Source organism: Pocillopora damicornis, chromosome 5, assembly GCF_964200805.1.
Source record: "Pocillopora damicornis chromosome 5, jaPocDami1.2, whole genome shotgun sequence".
Taxonomy (NCBI): Eukaryota; Metazoa; Cnidaria; class Anthozoa; order Scleractinia; family Pocilloporidae; genus Pocillopora; species Pocillopora damicornis.
The window spans coordinates 25,771,439-25,785,349 of record NC_142674.1 but is presented as its reverse complement, the minus strand read 5'-3'; the positions used below and the strand labels follow the sequence as shown (position 1 = coordinate 25,785,349).

Genomic DNA, 13,911 nt, shown 5'->3' with positions numbered 1-13,911 from the left:
CATCAGATGATAGAGTACTGTAAAAAAAACAAATTTAAGTGTAGCGATGGATTTAAGGTTTTTCAATAATGTACTAAATACTTTCACTTCTACTTAAAATTAAGTTTTATGTCAAGTTGTTATGCATCGTCATAATTTTATTTATCAGCAACATTGAGTACTGCTTCAACTTCTCTATCGTACAATGCTCTTTTGTTCGCTCGGTATCACTCATCAATTAGTAATTGTGCGTGCAATCTCGGCAGGTATATTTCCTGAATGTAAAGTAACAAACAAGTTAAGTACCGACGGTGAAGATTTCATACAGGACGATGCCGTAGGACCACCTGTCAAGGAAATAGAAGGATGACGATATATCTCAACTGGGGTAGAAGGATTATAATCACTCAGATACTTGGGATGTTTAAAAACATGCCATCAAGACATAAGCAAACTCCTTAACAGAAAACACCATATTAATTTGTTTGATTATCCACTCATCCTTTCATCCGTCTGTTCTTATCCTAATCAGATTTTGGATATTGCTCGTTAAACTTAATATTCATGTAAAGTCTCATACTACAGCTGTAACCTCAGCTGTTTCCCAGCTTGACGTTTCTTAATGACCCTCTAATCAATAGAGCACTGAATATTCTAGTTTTCCTCGCTAAGTTAAGGTAGAATCGTAAAAATGTTCACTCTTGGAATATATGTTGATAATAACCAATACAGTACGTACACATCGCTTTTGGTTGACAGTTGTTCCACATGTCCAAAGAGAATCTCGGGTGCAGTCCATTTGATTGGGATACATCCCTGGATGAGTAACCAAAATACTATAGACATCTGACATCTAAAGAGCCTTGTATACAACTTCTAAAATATTTTGCATATAAGATTAAAACCGTGATGTGAGGACTTACGATAATGTCAAGAGCAGTAGACACCTTTGTACAAATTCTATGAAAACAATTCACACACTCCTTTTTCTTTAAATCTCCTGTGTTTCTTTGCCCTTCGAGTTTGTATCTTTGCTATTCAGAGAACGATATCTCTTCCGGCTTTCTTATTTCCTGTGTTCACTCCCTGGGTACAATTTTTTTTTCTGTGAAAGTTTCGATACGCTTAGAACGGCTTCCCATTGAAGGGAAATATTTTTTTGCAGTAAAACTGTATAACTGAAAAGAAAGGTTTGTGAGGACAGTAATATTTAAATTCTTCGCATTTTTATCTTCCATACCAGCAGCCCCAAAACAAATTGACCGAATGATGAAGAAATTCTAAAAATTACCCCCTTGGCATTTCCTGGGCCGTATTTGAAATCCTGATAAGAGAGCCCAAAGTCAGTCAACTTGCAGACACGATGCTCATCAAGAAGGATGTTACGAGCTGCAAGATCGCGATGAATTATCTGAAATCGAAAAAAAATGATATGATCTGATAAAAGGGACTTTGACAAACTACATAGAATAAAAAAATTAAATATAGGTAGAAAGTTTAACATCATGCTAATGTCAGACCATTTCTCTGTAGAATAGTGATTCTAATTTGCTAGATCTTTTTAGCCGTACAGCGTATTCTACTCACGATTTGCAAGTCATGCCATTTTAACACATGCAGGACCACAACCCGGAAGAGTTCGAGCACTTACCCCTCTGGACGCGAGGAAAGTCATACCATGTGCGATCTGTTTAGCAAACAGCACCATGTCATACGTTGTCAAGTGGTCGACCCTTCCGACTCCATGATGATATTGGTCGAAAACACCCCTGGATTTTCTGAGATAGCCCAGCAAGTCACCTCGCCACAGGTACTCCATGATAAGTATTGGCTGAGCTAAGAGGGAAAAACAAGAAAATTGTTACATGGCAAGCAGTGCAGAAGTTCCAAAATGTGTTTGAAATGTACATGGTTTATCTAGTTTTACATTTTACATTTTACATTTACATTAGGTTATATCTGAGACAGAGAGGGAAATTCAGAGAAGAAAAAACGCAGATAGAAAACGGATGGACACACAGCAGAGAGAGAAATAGAGACAAACGCATAGACAGATGGACAGACAGACAGACAGACAGATAAACAGATAAACAGAAAGACAGAAAAATAAGGATGGCAGATAAAAAGTGAAAGTTAAAGCTATTATCACAATTAGCATGTACATTTTAGAGCTTAAATCTTCCAAGTAAAATGGCCTACATACAGTGCGAAGTAAATTTCTTTAGATGAGACAAAAACTGGAAATAACCCTTGAATTAGTGCACCATCTAAGCAATACTGGTTGACGTCAGATATGTTTTTATCGTTACTGTGAATTAGCTGATTATAATCATAACAATAGCTGATTACCTCCAACTGTAACACAACCAATGAACTTAACAACATTTTCATGGCCCTCCCTTCCAAAGAGTTTTAATAACTCGATCTCTCTCAGCAGGGCCTTCCTTCCTTTCTCTCCGGAGATTGCTAAGAAACCGCGAAAAATAAAATATACAAAAAAAAATTTGCATGTCATGAGAGACACAATTGTTTATGTGGTGAACATCCACTTTTGCAAGTATTGTATACTTGGTGTTAAACTATCTGCGCAAATTACAATGCATTTGGTCTGCATAAGACAAATTAAATTTCGTTTTCTAAACCCCATAAAATCCATACTTACCGAAAATCCCAAGCAATTGTTATCATCTGGCAAGCTCATAGAACCGCGCAATTATTTTACAGACAACTCACAAAAGTAGAGACGCAATTAAGCCTAGAAATCGCACCTGTTATAATACCTAATCGGTCGAATAGACATTTGAGACCATTGGTTTTTTAGAATATCCTCTATTTGCGCCTTCTTGTTCCCTACTGTTCATATGGTACATAATCCTTGCTTTTATCATATTAAATGTTACATAGTTTCCAGAGTTATTGTAAATTCATTTGACTCTGTAAGCTTGAGACAGTCCAACCTGTATTTAGCGGTCATGCATGGGTCGACCGTTTAATAATAAAAATTAAAAATCGCCATTCTATGCCATCACGGACCACTCAACATACATGACCTCGCTCCAAAATACTTCTAACATTGATTTCGGGAGATTAACTTGGATTAAATTTTACTTGAAAAATTATTCTTAATTTTATTTGAGTACTTCCGCTTTATTGACCGTTCAGTGCAGGTAGGGAACATTACAAATAGGCTGTTGGGACATAGTAATGGGTGACCAAAATCGCTTGGTATAAAAAGTACTACGAGTAGTGAAGAAAATTTTGGGGCATTGAAAACCGACCCCTTATCACAGGGTAACCGCTAAATACGGTGCCGCTTGATGCAGGTTCGACTGCATTATGATTTCCAGCTTTTTCCAACAGAAGAAGATCATACTACCACCACCAGATGGGCATATGGCTCCATTTTTTTCGCTTAAGGCTCGCCCTCTCTAGGTTTCTCTGAGGTCACTAGTCGTGATTTCACATCAAAAGTTTCCAAGCGGGCAACTTTGCAAAATATGCGACATCAGGTTACAGGTGAACAGCGGGTGATTGGAGGTGGCGCGAAAGTGGACCGAAATTTTTAATATTGTAGTATTTTCCGCTTTTATACCCTTGAATACAATTTGATGAATAAATTTGCGTTTGCCTCCACAGCTTCTAGTACTCCAAATGATATTCGTGTTCTGTTGAATGTTTGTGGCGTTGTATGACAAAAGACTTAACGACTGGTCCCTCGGAGAACCATCTGCTAACTATTTGACATGCCAGCTGATAATTCATTTTAACAGCGTATATCTATAAGCTATAATTGTTATGTATCAAATAGTTTAATAACGGTGTTTTAAGAAAAATGCTCTCTATTAAGATGAAACACAAAAAATCAATAAAGGATAGTTTGATCAAGCTTTGTATGAAAGAAAGACAAAAAAAAGTACCTACGTAAGTAGCACTTGGCAGCAACTGTACGATTTCCAGGTCTGCCACGGGAACGACCCAGTAGCGCTCGCCACACTGAACCAAATGCCCCTCTGCCAATATGCTCGCGAAGGATCAGGCGGTCAGCTGCAATCTCCCATCCATCTGTGTTTAAGTTCAGCTGATCCATCTCAACTTCATCTTCCCCTTCACTGAATAATTGCAGATGAAAACAAGACTTTAACTATCTTTGTTACCTATCTATCTTTTCTTTCTGTAAATCTGTTTAAACGTAACGTGGTAAATATATTCTCTATATCTTCACTTTAAGAGTTTTTTCTCTTTTTTTTCATTCAAAGATAATTTTTTTTTTCAGAGTACGTCAGAAAATTATTACTTGCCAATGAAAAAATTACTGAGATAGGTGAAATTTGGATACTAATCTGCTGAACCCGTTTGTTGACGCATTGCCCCAGAAGAGGAGATTTTATTAAAAAAAAAGAAGATTGATTAAACCTCGCATGAAGATAACCTTGCGCCGACTGCGTTTTTCGGCATTTTACCTTATATAAATATCGTTTCTCCCACGCAAGAAATGAAATACTAACCGAAACCATCCGAAGTATTGTCTACAGTCGATATATCGAGTGGCATTTTAAATCGGCCTACAAGACTCCGAGTGTATTTCAACTGCAGTTTCTGGAACAAAGAGTGACGAGGGGTCAAAGCGCCTCTTTTTCTTATAAGTATGCCACCCACAACCCAGCATGCTGGTAAAAAAATAAATAAATAAATATGTATATATATATATATTAAACAAGGTGTCAAGACAAGTAAAAGACGGATGAAACCAAAACAGAAAGAACATTAGGAAACATTTGACTGCCATAAGAACGGCTTCAAAGAATGCCGCTGCTTCGAAAGAAAAAACCCTTTTTGGCCTGTGAGCTCTTAATGGTGAATATGATTGGTCCAAACTGGAGAAAAGACGTATTTGCTCAGCAATGGCGCTTATCGCTATTCTACTGAGACTATTCAACAGTTAGAAACTTCGGATATAGCGACACGTTGAAACAGCGAGCATTCACAAAAAGAAAGAATTTACTTACTTCAACCTAGGTGGCACCTCAGGTGGGGCTATTATCAAAGGATATGTGGAAAAAGATCGAAGAAATAGCTTCGTTGTAAGTAAGAATGACATCATTAACTTAGTGAAAGCTTGCAACTCAGAAACCACGTGTATCATATATTTAACTCTGTTGTCAACAACGAGAGAAGGAATATGGCTGGTTGTCGTGGTGATCAGCTGGATATAATTTTTAACCTTTTTGTAATTTGAAGGTTAATGGACTTTCCGGGACTAAAGAAGGACCTTCAAAATCAGTGCTGGAAATGCACAATATGACCTGCTGATAGCTCTTTCGTACCCCAAAACACTGACATAAAATTCTAATAAAATTTCTGTGTAATGGCAGTATAATTTGAATTTACGCAAATGAATGGTGACGTGATATTTTCTGAATTTGTAATTGTTATCAAAACATATACAGATGTGAAAAAAACTCAACAATTTAGCATTTTTTGGCCGGACACGAATAATTCTTATAAAAATATCTCTACTCTTAGACTCTTAGCTCAGGGTTCCTCATCCCCCCCCCTCCCCCCCCAGCAGACATGTTTAATAAGTTTAAACATTTCCTTCTTTTACTTTCAGAAAAATAAATCTGAAATAACACAGAAAAATGGACGTCACCTGCCCTTCGAAGCTTGCAGAAATACCAGGCAATTAGCAAAATGACAATCGCTGCCGCCACTGATCCACCAATGTAAAACCACAAAGTGTTGAAACTTTGCATAGCTCGTGGCACTTGCTTCGCTAATTGTGTAAGATAAATATATGGCCATTAGACAAATCTCGACGGTAGTAAAAGTACTGATAAAATTCAAGTTGTTTGGAATAGCTTTGAAATAGCTTGGCACATTCTTTAACCCTTGATTGACACCTGCTCTTAGAAGCAAAATAACTGAAATTCACAGAGCGATGCAAGGTAATTTCATGCAAATGGGCCAGGTGACCCACATTTGTTTCGTCTTTAACTGAAAAATAGTTTTAATCTGTTTGGAAATATATTTTTCAATTAGTAAAGTTTTATGCCTTTTAAGGACACAACAGTAACACCAGCTTACCTTTGATGTTTATTTTTACAAAGGAACGGTCAACAAAACCGAGCTTGTTACGTCCCTCGCAAGAATACACACCACTGTCCTCCTTCACAACTTCAGTTACGGCAAATGTACTCTTTTTGTTATCGAATCGTGTATCAATCTTTGCTCTTTCAGGTGGTGAGTCTCCATCTTTTTTCCAAGTTACATTTATTGTTTCTTCGTTGACGTTGCAGGTCAACGTGAGGTTGTCTCCTGCTGTGATTGCTGGATACTGATCTGGAAAAACTTGAACAGAGGCTTTTCCTGCGTTAAGAAAAAGGCAACTGATTAAAATCCTGGTCCACATTTGTCACCCTCATCGTCAGCATCAGTTCAGCGTTGGCGTCACATCATCTTCATCGCCATGGATATCGTCGGCGTCATCGTCAAAGTCAGCGTCATCGTTATCTTTATCGTCATCATTATCGTCATTATCATTAAACTTACCGTATACACGCAGTGTTGCAGAGGAACTAGTTGTATTTGCTTTATTTTTCGCTTCACACTTGTAAGTCCCTTCCATCCCTTTTGTGACGCTTAAAAATTCAAGAAATGATTCTCCTTTGTGATTGAATTGATTGATACCAGATGGCAGGTCACCATTATTAAAAACCCAGACTAATGTTGGTGTTGGCACACCTGTGGCTCGGCAACTAAAGTTCACAGAGTTTCCCTCAGTAACAGACTGGTTTATCGGAGGCTCTATAATCTGTGGAAATACTTCAATAAAAAAAAAATCCAAAATTAACAAGGTTTGTATAATCCACTTTAACCCCATTTATCTAACCTTTGATAAAACGACGAAACAACAACAACAACAAAATCAAAACAAGAAACGCGATGTTCAAGTCTATTTTTAACCAAGGTCAATTTTTTTCCAAAGGTTTTCTTCGCGTTTAGAATAAAAAGATATTGTTTTGCCTTAAGTTGTCCCAGTTGTGCCAATAACCTTCATTTTTTTTAACTCTGAATTGCTCCTGAATTGCGCGTATGCGCAAGAGCGAGTTGTAGATACGATGTGGAGAATGGCACTCGCTCGCTCGCTCGCTCGATTGGTCGATTCCCGTAAACTTTTTTTCGATTTTAGGCATTTGAGTGCATTTAATAGTTTTTGGCGAGCAATAAACAAACGGAATGGCGGCCTTTGTTGCTAAGAATAGTGGTGGGGTGAAAAAGAAGCCAATGATAATCTTAAAGGAGTTTTTTTTTTTCGTTTTAGTTTCAACAAGCGGCGCCAGCGACTGGCAGGCATGCTAGGATTCACACTGAAATAACAGACAACCCTCGTTTTTCATAAAATTGTAATTTATAATATCCTTGAACTTGAAAACACATGACATCATCCACCCTTGTCAAATGTAATAGCATGATCATTTCAACTGCAATGCCTTCTTATCCCAACGTTACTTTGTTTCTTTGCTACATTAGCGAACCGACACTGAACTACTGCTCGTACTCTAGATATGACAATCAACCACAAAATTCCCTAAACCAGATAACATAATCCAAAAAATCATGTGTCAATTCCCGAGTTTGCTCACAGAGCACTTTGATCTTTCTGGTTGTTGAGTGTGATGTTAAAAACCTAAATGTTTAATGACTATCAGCTTTATTTTTTTAGCAGTATATATTGAATTTGAAAAGTTATTAGGCAATGATGATCAAAACAATGTGAAACATTTGTATTCTGTGATAAAAAAAAAAGGAAATCTGTCATTTGACGTCTGCAAATTGAGTATTTTGACATGCGTCCAAGGATAAAAATGTTAGAGTGGACCACAGGATTTGGAATTCCTTAATAGCGGGAGGTGTTTTTAATTATTTCTTTGGTTACGGATTTATCTTCATTTACAATCTGTGTGTCTGTAAGTCAGAATCAACTCTTAGTCACCAGGAAATGGATGAAAAGAGAAAAAAATAGGCCTATTTAAATTTGGCTTAAACTTTAAAACAAATGCTCTGTTAAGTTACAAGTTTGATAAATGACATAAACTACAATTTTGGGTTTACCTGTGACATCGATCCAGAAGGAAGAGTTTGCTTCGCCATAATCATTCTTAGCAGCACATTCATAATAGCCTTTATCTTTAAACGTCGCTTGTCTTATAACCAAGGTGTTGTTTTTACTAATTAGCACTCCATCCTTGGTCCAGTTGACAGATACTTGTGGGTCACCTCTGAAATAACACTCTCTAATAAAAGGGTAGTCAAATTCAATGGTGAGATTTCTAGACTCATCACGAACATGGGGTGGAACTGCAAAGTAAGCATGTAAACACAAATTACAAAATAAGAAGCCACCCAACCTTCCCCCCCCCTCCCCCACCCACAAAAAGAAAAAAAATTACAATAATAAATAACATTAAAAAAGAAGGAGAAGACAACGACCCACTTTTTTACCATATCAAACAAATCCTTCCAAAAACTATGTCAGTCAGGCTATTTTACTAACTTACCCATGATATCATCAAATTGTTATAGCGGGAACAAAGGAACAATTGTAAAGACTTTCCAGTTCTTCGCAATAAATAACTAATGAAGCGTTCTGAAAAAATTATTCATCTAGGACCTGGTCCTCACCGGTGAATCAGTCGCAGATAATAGCTGAAAGCCCTTGCATTTTTTTAATTTTTCTGATAGTTTTCTACAATTACCTTACCCTTAGCTCAGACCCAGAAACCTTGATCTAGAGTCAGGCCCACTGGCTATTGATTCGCTTTCCGTAGGCATATCAAATGCATGATTGATTTATAATACAGTTGTGAGCTTTACAAACACACCCTTTACAGAAATATCAATGTCTTTGGTAGAAATGCCTGCTTCATTCTCTGCCTTACAAGTGTACCGCCCTTCGTCCTCCTTTGTTATCTCAGAGAAGAGGAGAGACGAACTCTCTCTTTGCAATGTAATATTCTTGAGCCAGGTGACCCGTGGTTCAGGCCGACCTGCCACAACTTTACACGTCAAGTTTACACTGCTTCCTTCTATGATGAGATTGCTTGCTCTGGAAATATAAACATCTGGTCGAACTAAAAGGTAAATAAATAACATATTACAGGAAAATTAGTGGTATTCCTTTATCATTTGCATTGAACGCATTAGACGCCGTAACTAAATGAACATTTGACTATGACAGTAGCGCTTAATATGAAGTATAATCGTTTGTCAGATCGCGAACCTTTCGAACTTCGAATTGAGGTCTACGTACTCCTATTATCTCGGACCACCAGTTTACGTAAGACAGAAGGCGCAGCCATGGGGAGTCTGGTCGCCTTTATTGCTAATCTCCACATATAGAGTTATAGGAGCAATCGATAACCTTATCATCTTACCAGCGAAGGATCTGGAAACGCTGTGTATATGACACATTCACAATCTTGGTTCGCGAAAACGCTGATAGCTTCCTACAGCATTTGAAGAACCGAAAGCATTCCATTCATTTCACTGATGTTACAAATAGTAACACCACACCCGCCATCCATGGCACTGCATCTTTAAAACAAGAGCCCGTGGTTTTCAAGATTCCATGTGAGTGCGGCAAAGTTTAGATAACAGGCAGACCTATGGAAGTAAGGTTAAACGAGGGATATGGCAGATCGAGAAACGACATGCTAAGACAAAGGCCTCTGCAGTTTCAGAAGACACCTGGAAACCACCTGCTCTGGACTGAAGTAGAGTATATTGATAGTGATCCTATTATTATTAAACGCAGGGTAAAAGAGGCCATCCACATGAGACTGTTACAGCATAAATTAGACATTGGGATAGACATCCCAAAAATATGAATGCTGACCACAAGAAACACAAAAACAGGATAACTTTGCGACAGTGGACTCCGGAAGAACATTTGGTTAAAGTGTGCCAATCGAAGCCTGTGTGGGATTCCAGTCAATCACAACCAAACAGAGAGTTTCATAAGGTCATGTATATCTACCGACCTTATAACAGGAAGAAGACACAATATGCAGTCAAAAAGTCGCGATCCATACCCAAAGTATCTTCATGGCGAGACAAACGATTATACTGCATTCAGAAAGTGAATTTGTCACCACGACCAACCGAAGTCGATTTAGGCACATTACCAGTTTGAAAAGAAACTATAAACTTCGTCACAGGGCACTTACTTTGAGTCATGACGAGGAAACTACACCGTTCACAAATAACCTAAGTATAATTTTTTTAACATGACAACCCTACTTTCAAACAACGAAAACGAACATATTCACGATAAAATGTAACCTCACATACCTGTGAGTATGAGCAGCGAAAAGGTTTTGAAAATGAGTAAATTAAATTAATTACATTTGAAGAACTGACTTTGTGACTTTCTATATATTATCGCATTAGTCACTCACTTATAACTGTCACTAGTATGTTTTTATCTCTGCTTGAGACCCTCTGTGGTCCTTTAGTTTGTGTCATGGTACAGATGAATGTTCCATCGTCTTCAGGCGTTACAAAACCAATACGCAGGCTGCCGTTGGATATTTGAGTGAATCGTTTCGGGTCTAAGGACTTTCCTCCTTTCTTACTCCAAGAAATCTGTGGATTTGGTGTTCCATCAGCGCTACAGCTTATAATGCCAGACGTGTACGCAATAAAGGTTTGTTGGTCCAACGTCTTCTGAGTAAATCTTGCTGTTGAAAGCAGTAACGAAAAGCACTAATATCGTAGCTATACTGTTGAAAGGTCAGAAGTGCACTTGTCTTACATGACATTGTCCTGCATGTTAAGCCTATTTCTACAAGATAAAAAGATGTGTTTTCATACCATTTATGTAGACAATGTGATATTGAACATATTCCAATCTCTGGCATTCATATATTCCTCCATCAGACAGCTGCACATCATCAATGAACAGATCACCATTGTCTTTAGCCCTGATCCTTTCAGAAGTAGAGTTTGTTATTTCAAGCTTTCGCCCATTGATGACCCAACTAGCATAATTGGTTTTATTGTTTATAGAGCAATGAAGCTTTTCTCTGCTACCAATATCAAAATAGAGTTCATTTTTTTTCAACACATTCTTGTTCTCTGCAAAAAAAAAAAAAAAAAAGTTCGGTGTGGAAGATGTCAAAATAAGTCAGATTCTGTGTAATTAACACTACAAGAAGAGAATAAAGTAATAAAGCTTAACTTGAGGAGTTTTTGGAACTTTGTTGTACCTAAAACTAAGTTATATTACTCCAAAGAAAGTCATGTCAGCCATTATCAAAGTAATGTAACCTTTGAATAGAATTATATCGCATCCAAAAAATGTTATTTCACCCGTTAAAAGAAATTAGGTAACCCTTAACTGAAGTCAAGTGGTCTTATGAGCAGTCATATTACATTCATGAAAGATATGCCAAGCTGAATCATCAATGAAGAGGGTAAGTTGCTTTCACTCCTACTATTTTGTAGCCCAATATGTCGTTAAAATTGTGGTGTAGTTTTTTCGTGAAAATATATTGTAGTTTTCGAGAAATGATTTTTTTCGTTCGACCGCTCAAATATGCAAATTTTCACCGTGAATATCACCCGAGTTGCGTGACCTCATGTAACGAATTTACTTGACCTCCGATATTTCTGTCAACATAATCTTTTTTTCATCATCGAAACTTAATCCCCTCTCAGTATTGAAGCTAGCAAAGAGATATTTATTTTTTGGTAAGTATTTTTGTCCGACATACTTTTTCTATGTCGAAAAGTAGCATCAAAACAAAGACAGTTTCAACAATGACCGATACAACAGAATCTACTGATGGTTATAAAGTTACTGTAAAAATTTCCATGTGTATTTGTGTTGTTCTATCGTGAGACGAACTCAACGTCCGGCAAAATTTGCTTACTTGTCGCCACCGTTTATTGGCATAAATCACTAAAATTTGTTAAAAAAATCTAACATAACACTCTTACCTTGTTTACTTATGATTTTTTAAGACCAAGAAGCTGTTTCGGTTACTATATTACGCTTCGGTAGTACTTTTTGCCAGGAGGCCAGGTTTTAAGTTGTGTTTTCCCCTACCCCATTTATATCATAAGCTAGTCACGCAATAATTGATCCCAACAAAAATGAATATTTACCCTGTATGAAGATTTTTGTTTATGTTGAATTGACAATATTTGAATATGTCACTTTTGTGACTACTAATCGTTGTTTCAGTAGCGGCGTAGCAGTTAAAAGCGGGTTACTGGGTGCTGACAGGGTGTGTATTGACCAATTCCCAATCGAGACCTAAGTCTGACGGAACGCGTAATTTTACACAAGGTGGTACAGTGAATTTTCCAGACGTCTTGCGTACTATCTGTGGTACATGCTTGCCAATTCCCCAATCAGCTTTTGGAATCGACTCAACCCTACCTTTACCACGGCCGTACACTTCTTTAGGCACCCAACACCGGTACCGATATTTGATCTACGAGTGGGGCAGATTGTGAAATTATCGGTATCTTTTGATGTCTCGAAGATGCCGGCTCGCGACAAAATAAGATCAACTTCAGTTTCTGGATCTCCGCAAGTGACTTAAAATGTCTTTTTTACAACTACGCAAGGGAACTGTTATGATATGCAAAACAAACCTTCCGGACATCAACGTTTGCTTTTTACTGGGATACCTGTGGTAGCCCAGTCATAAAATGCCTTTGTTTTTTTGTCGTCTTTTTTTTTTTTTTTTTTTTTTTTTCCTCCGCCACGAAATGGAAAAATTGCGCAATAGTACCCAGTGGTCATTGGGCCCTCAACACCATGACAACTAACTGTGATCCAATGAGGGTGAAGGTGTTCACATGCTGATCACGTGTTATCTTGATGATGATTGACGTTGTCATGCACGGACAGGTCCGGGTCACATGACGAACACGAGATTTTTGCTTAGAAAACTCTTCTGTCGGTCGTTTTGTATTTCAACGTGATCTGATTACGATCACCTGGGGCATTATAGCGCAAACGCTCGAAATACTTACAGACGCATACACAAGTCGTATTGTTCGCGGCCAATCCACACTAAAAGATGTTATTGAGCGGTAATTTGGGACTGGATTGAGTCGCGAATTGTGTATCCGTTGTAGTTTCTGGTGATTTCTGCCGTTTTAAGCTTGCTTTACCATCACTGTTATTCACATCATCTACTTTTGTTACGTTGGTAAAATCTGTACAGACATCACACAAACCAACTCGCGCACAAAGTAAGAAGAGTATATTGAAGGCTTGAAATTGTATTATGATCGATTTTCATCAAGAAATGGGCCAGGAATTTTCCACAATAGTGCAAATAATCGTGAAGGTTGATCGAGGAAAAGCGATTGCGTGACGCTCGATAAGCTGTAAGATGACATGTTATTATTTACCAGACGTAAAAACTCTTCAGATTCTCAGTCTGCATTTTGTACCCACTCTGCAGTCTCCAGTCTATATTTTGTATCCGGTCTGCTGACTGCATTTTGTACTAACAGGTATCTGTGGCACCAATACAGTTTATTTTTGGTTACATTTATTCGCACAACACATAATCTACCACAAAATACCTGTGTGTGAGGTAATTCGACATTTTCGTTCTTTTCCACGTTAATACTCTTCTTTCCTTTTGTAAAAATGTAGACCACAAGTAATCCACCCACCCTACAAAAAATAACTCTTGCATGCATAGCATGCCTATGTTTTGAAATAGGTGTATGCCCTTAGCCAGACTTGAGCTCACTATTTCAGTAGTACGACACCCGTAGTATCACTACACTTGATTCCAAGGATCCAGTACCATCCAGGTATCCCAGTTACCCTGCTCACAGGGTCTAGTTCTTTCTTATGTAACTCTCAACTGTTATGTAATCCCTTCGGACTACTCACGTGTC

General features: G+C 37.8%; 2 protein-coding genes across 2 annotated transcripts; both read right to left on the bottom strand.

Moving 5' to 3' along the window:
- Positions 1 to 277: 277 nt before the first annotated feature.
- Positions 278 to 1,809, bottom strand: LOC149046170 (tyrosine-protein kinase Src64B-like). Its single transcript, XM_089206020.1, has 4 exons — positions 1,631 to 1,809; positions 1,271 to 1,390; positions 719 to 795; positions 278 to 326 (listed from the first exon to the last, which is right to left on the bottom strand). The coding sequence occupies exons 1-4, from the start codon at positions 1,796 to 1,798 to the stop codon at positions 278 to 280; spliced, it is 414 nt and encodes a 137-aa protein (XP_089062146.1). The 5' UTR covers positions 1,799 to 1,809.
- A 1,705-nt stretch (positions 1,810 to 3,514) lies between these two features.
- On the bottom strand, positions 3,515 to 11,620 carry LOC149046169 (hemicentin-2-like). Its single transcript, XM_089206019.1, has 10 exons — positions 11,590 to 11,620; positions 10,852 to 11,115; positions 10,437 to 10,718; positions 8,862 to 9,110; positions 8,092 to 8,337; positions 6,529 to 6,801; positions 6,064 to 6,345; positions 5,630 to 5,752; positions 4,986 to 5,013; positions 3,515 to 4,088 (listed from the first exon to the last, which is right to left on the bottom strand). Exons 1-10 carry the CDS (start codon positions 11,618 to 11,620, stop codon positions 3,842 to 3,844), a joined length of 2,025 nt encoding a protein of 674 aa, XP_089062145.1. The 3' UTR covers positions 3,515 to 3,841.
- Between the last annotated feature and the right edge of the window lie 2,291 nt (positions 11,621 to 13,911).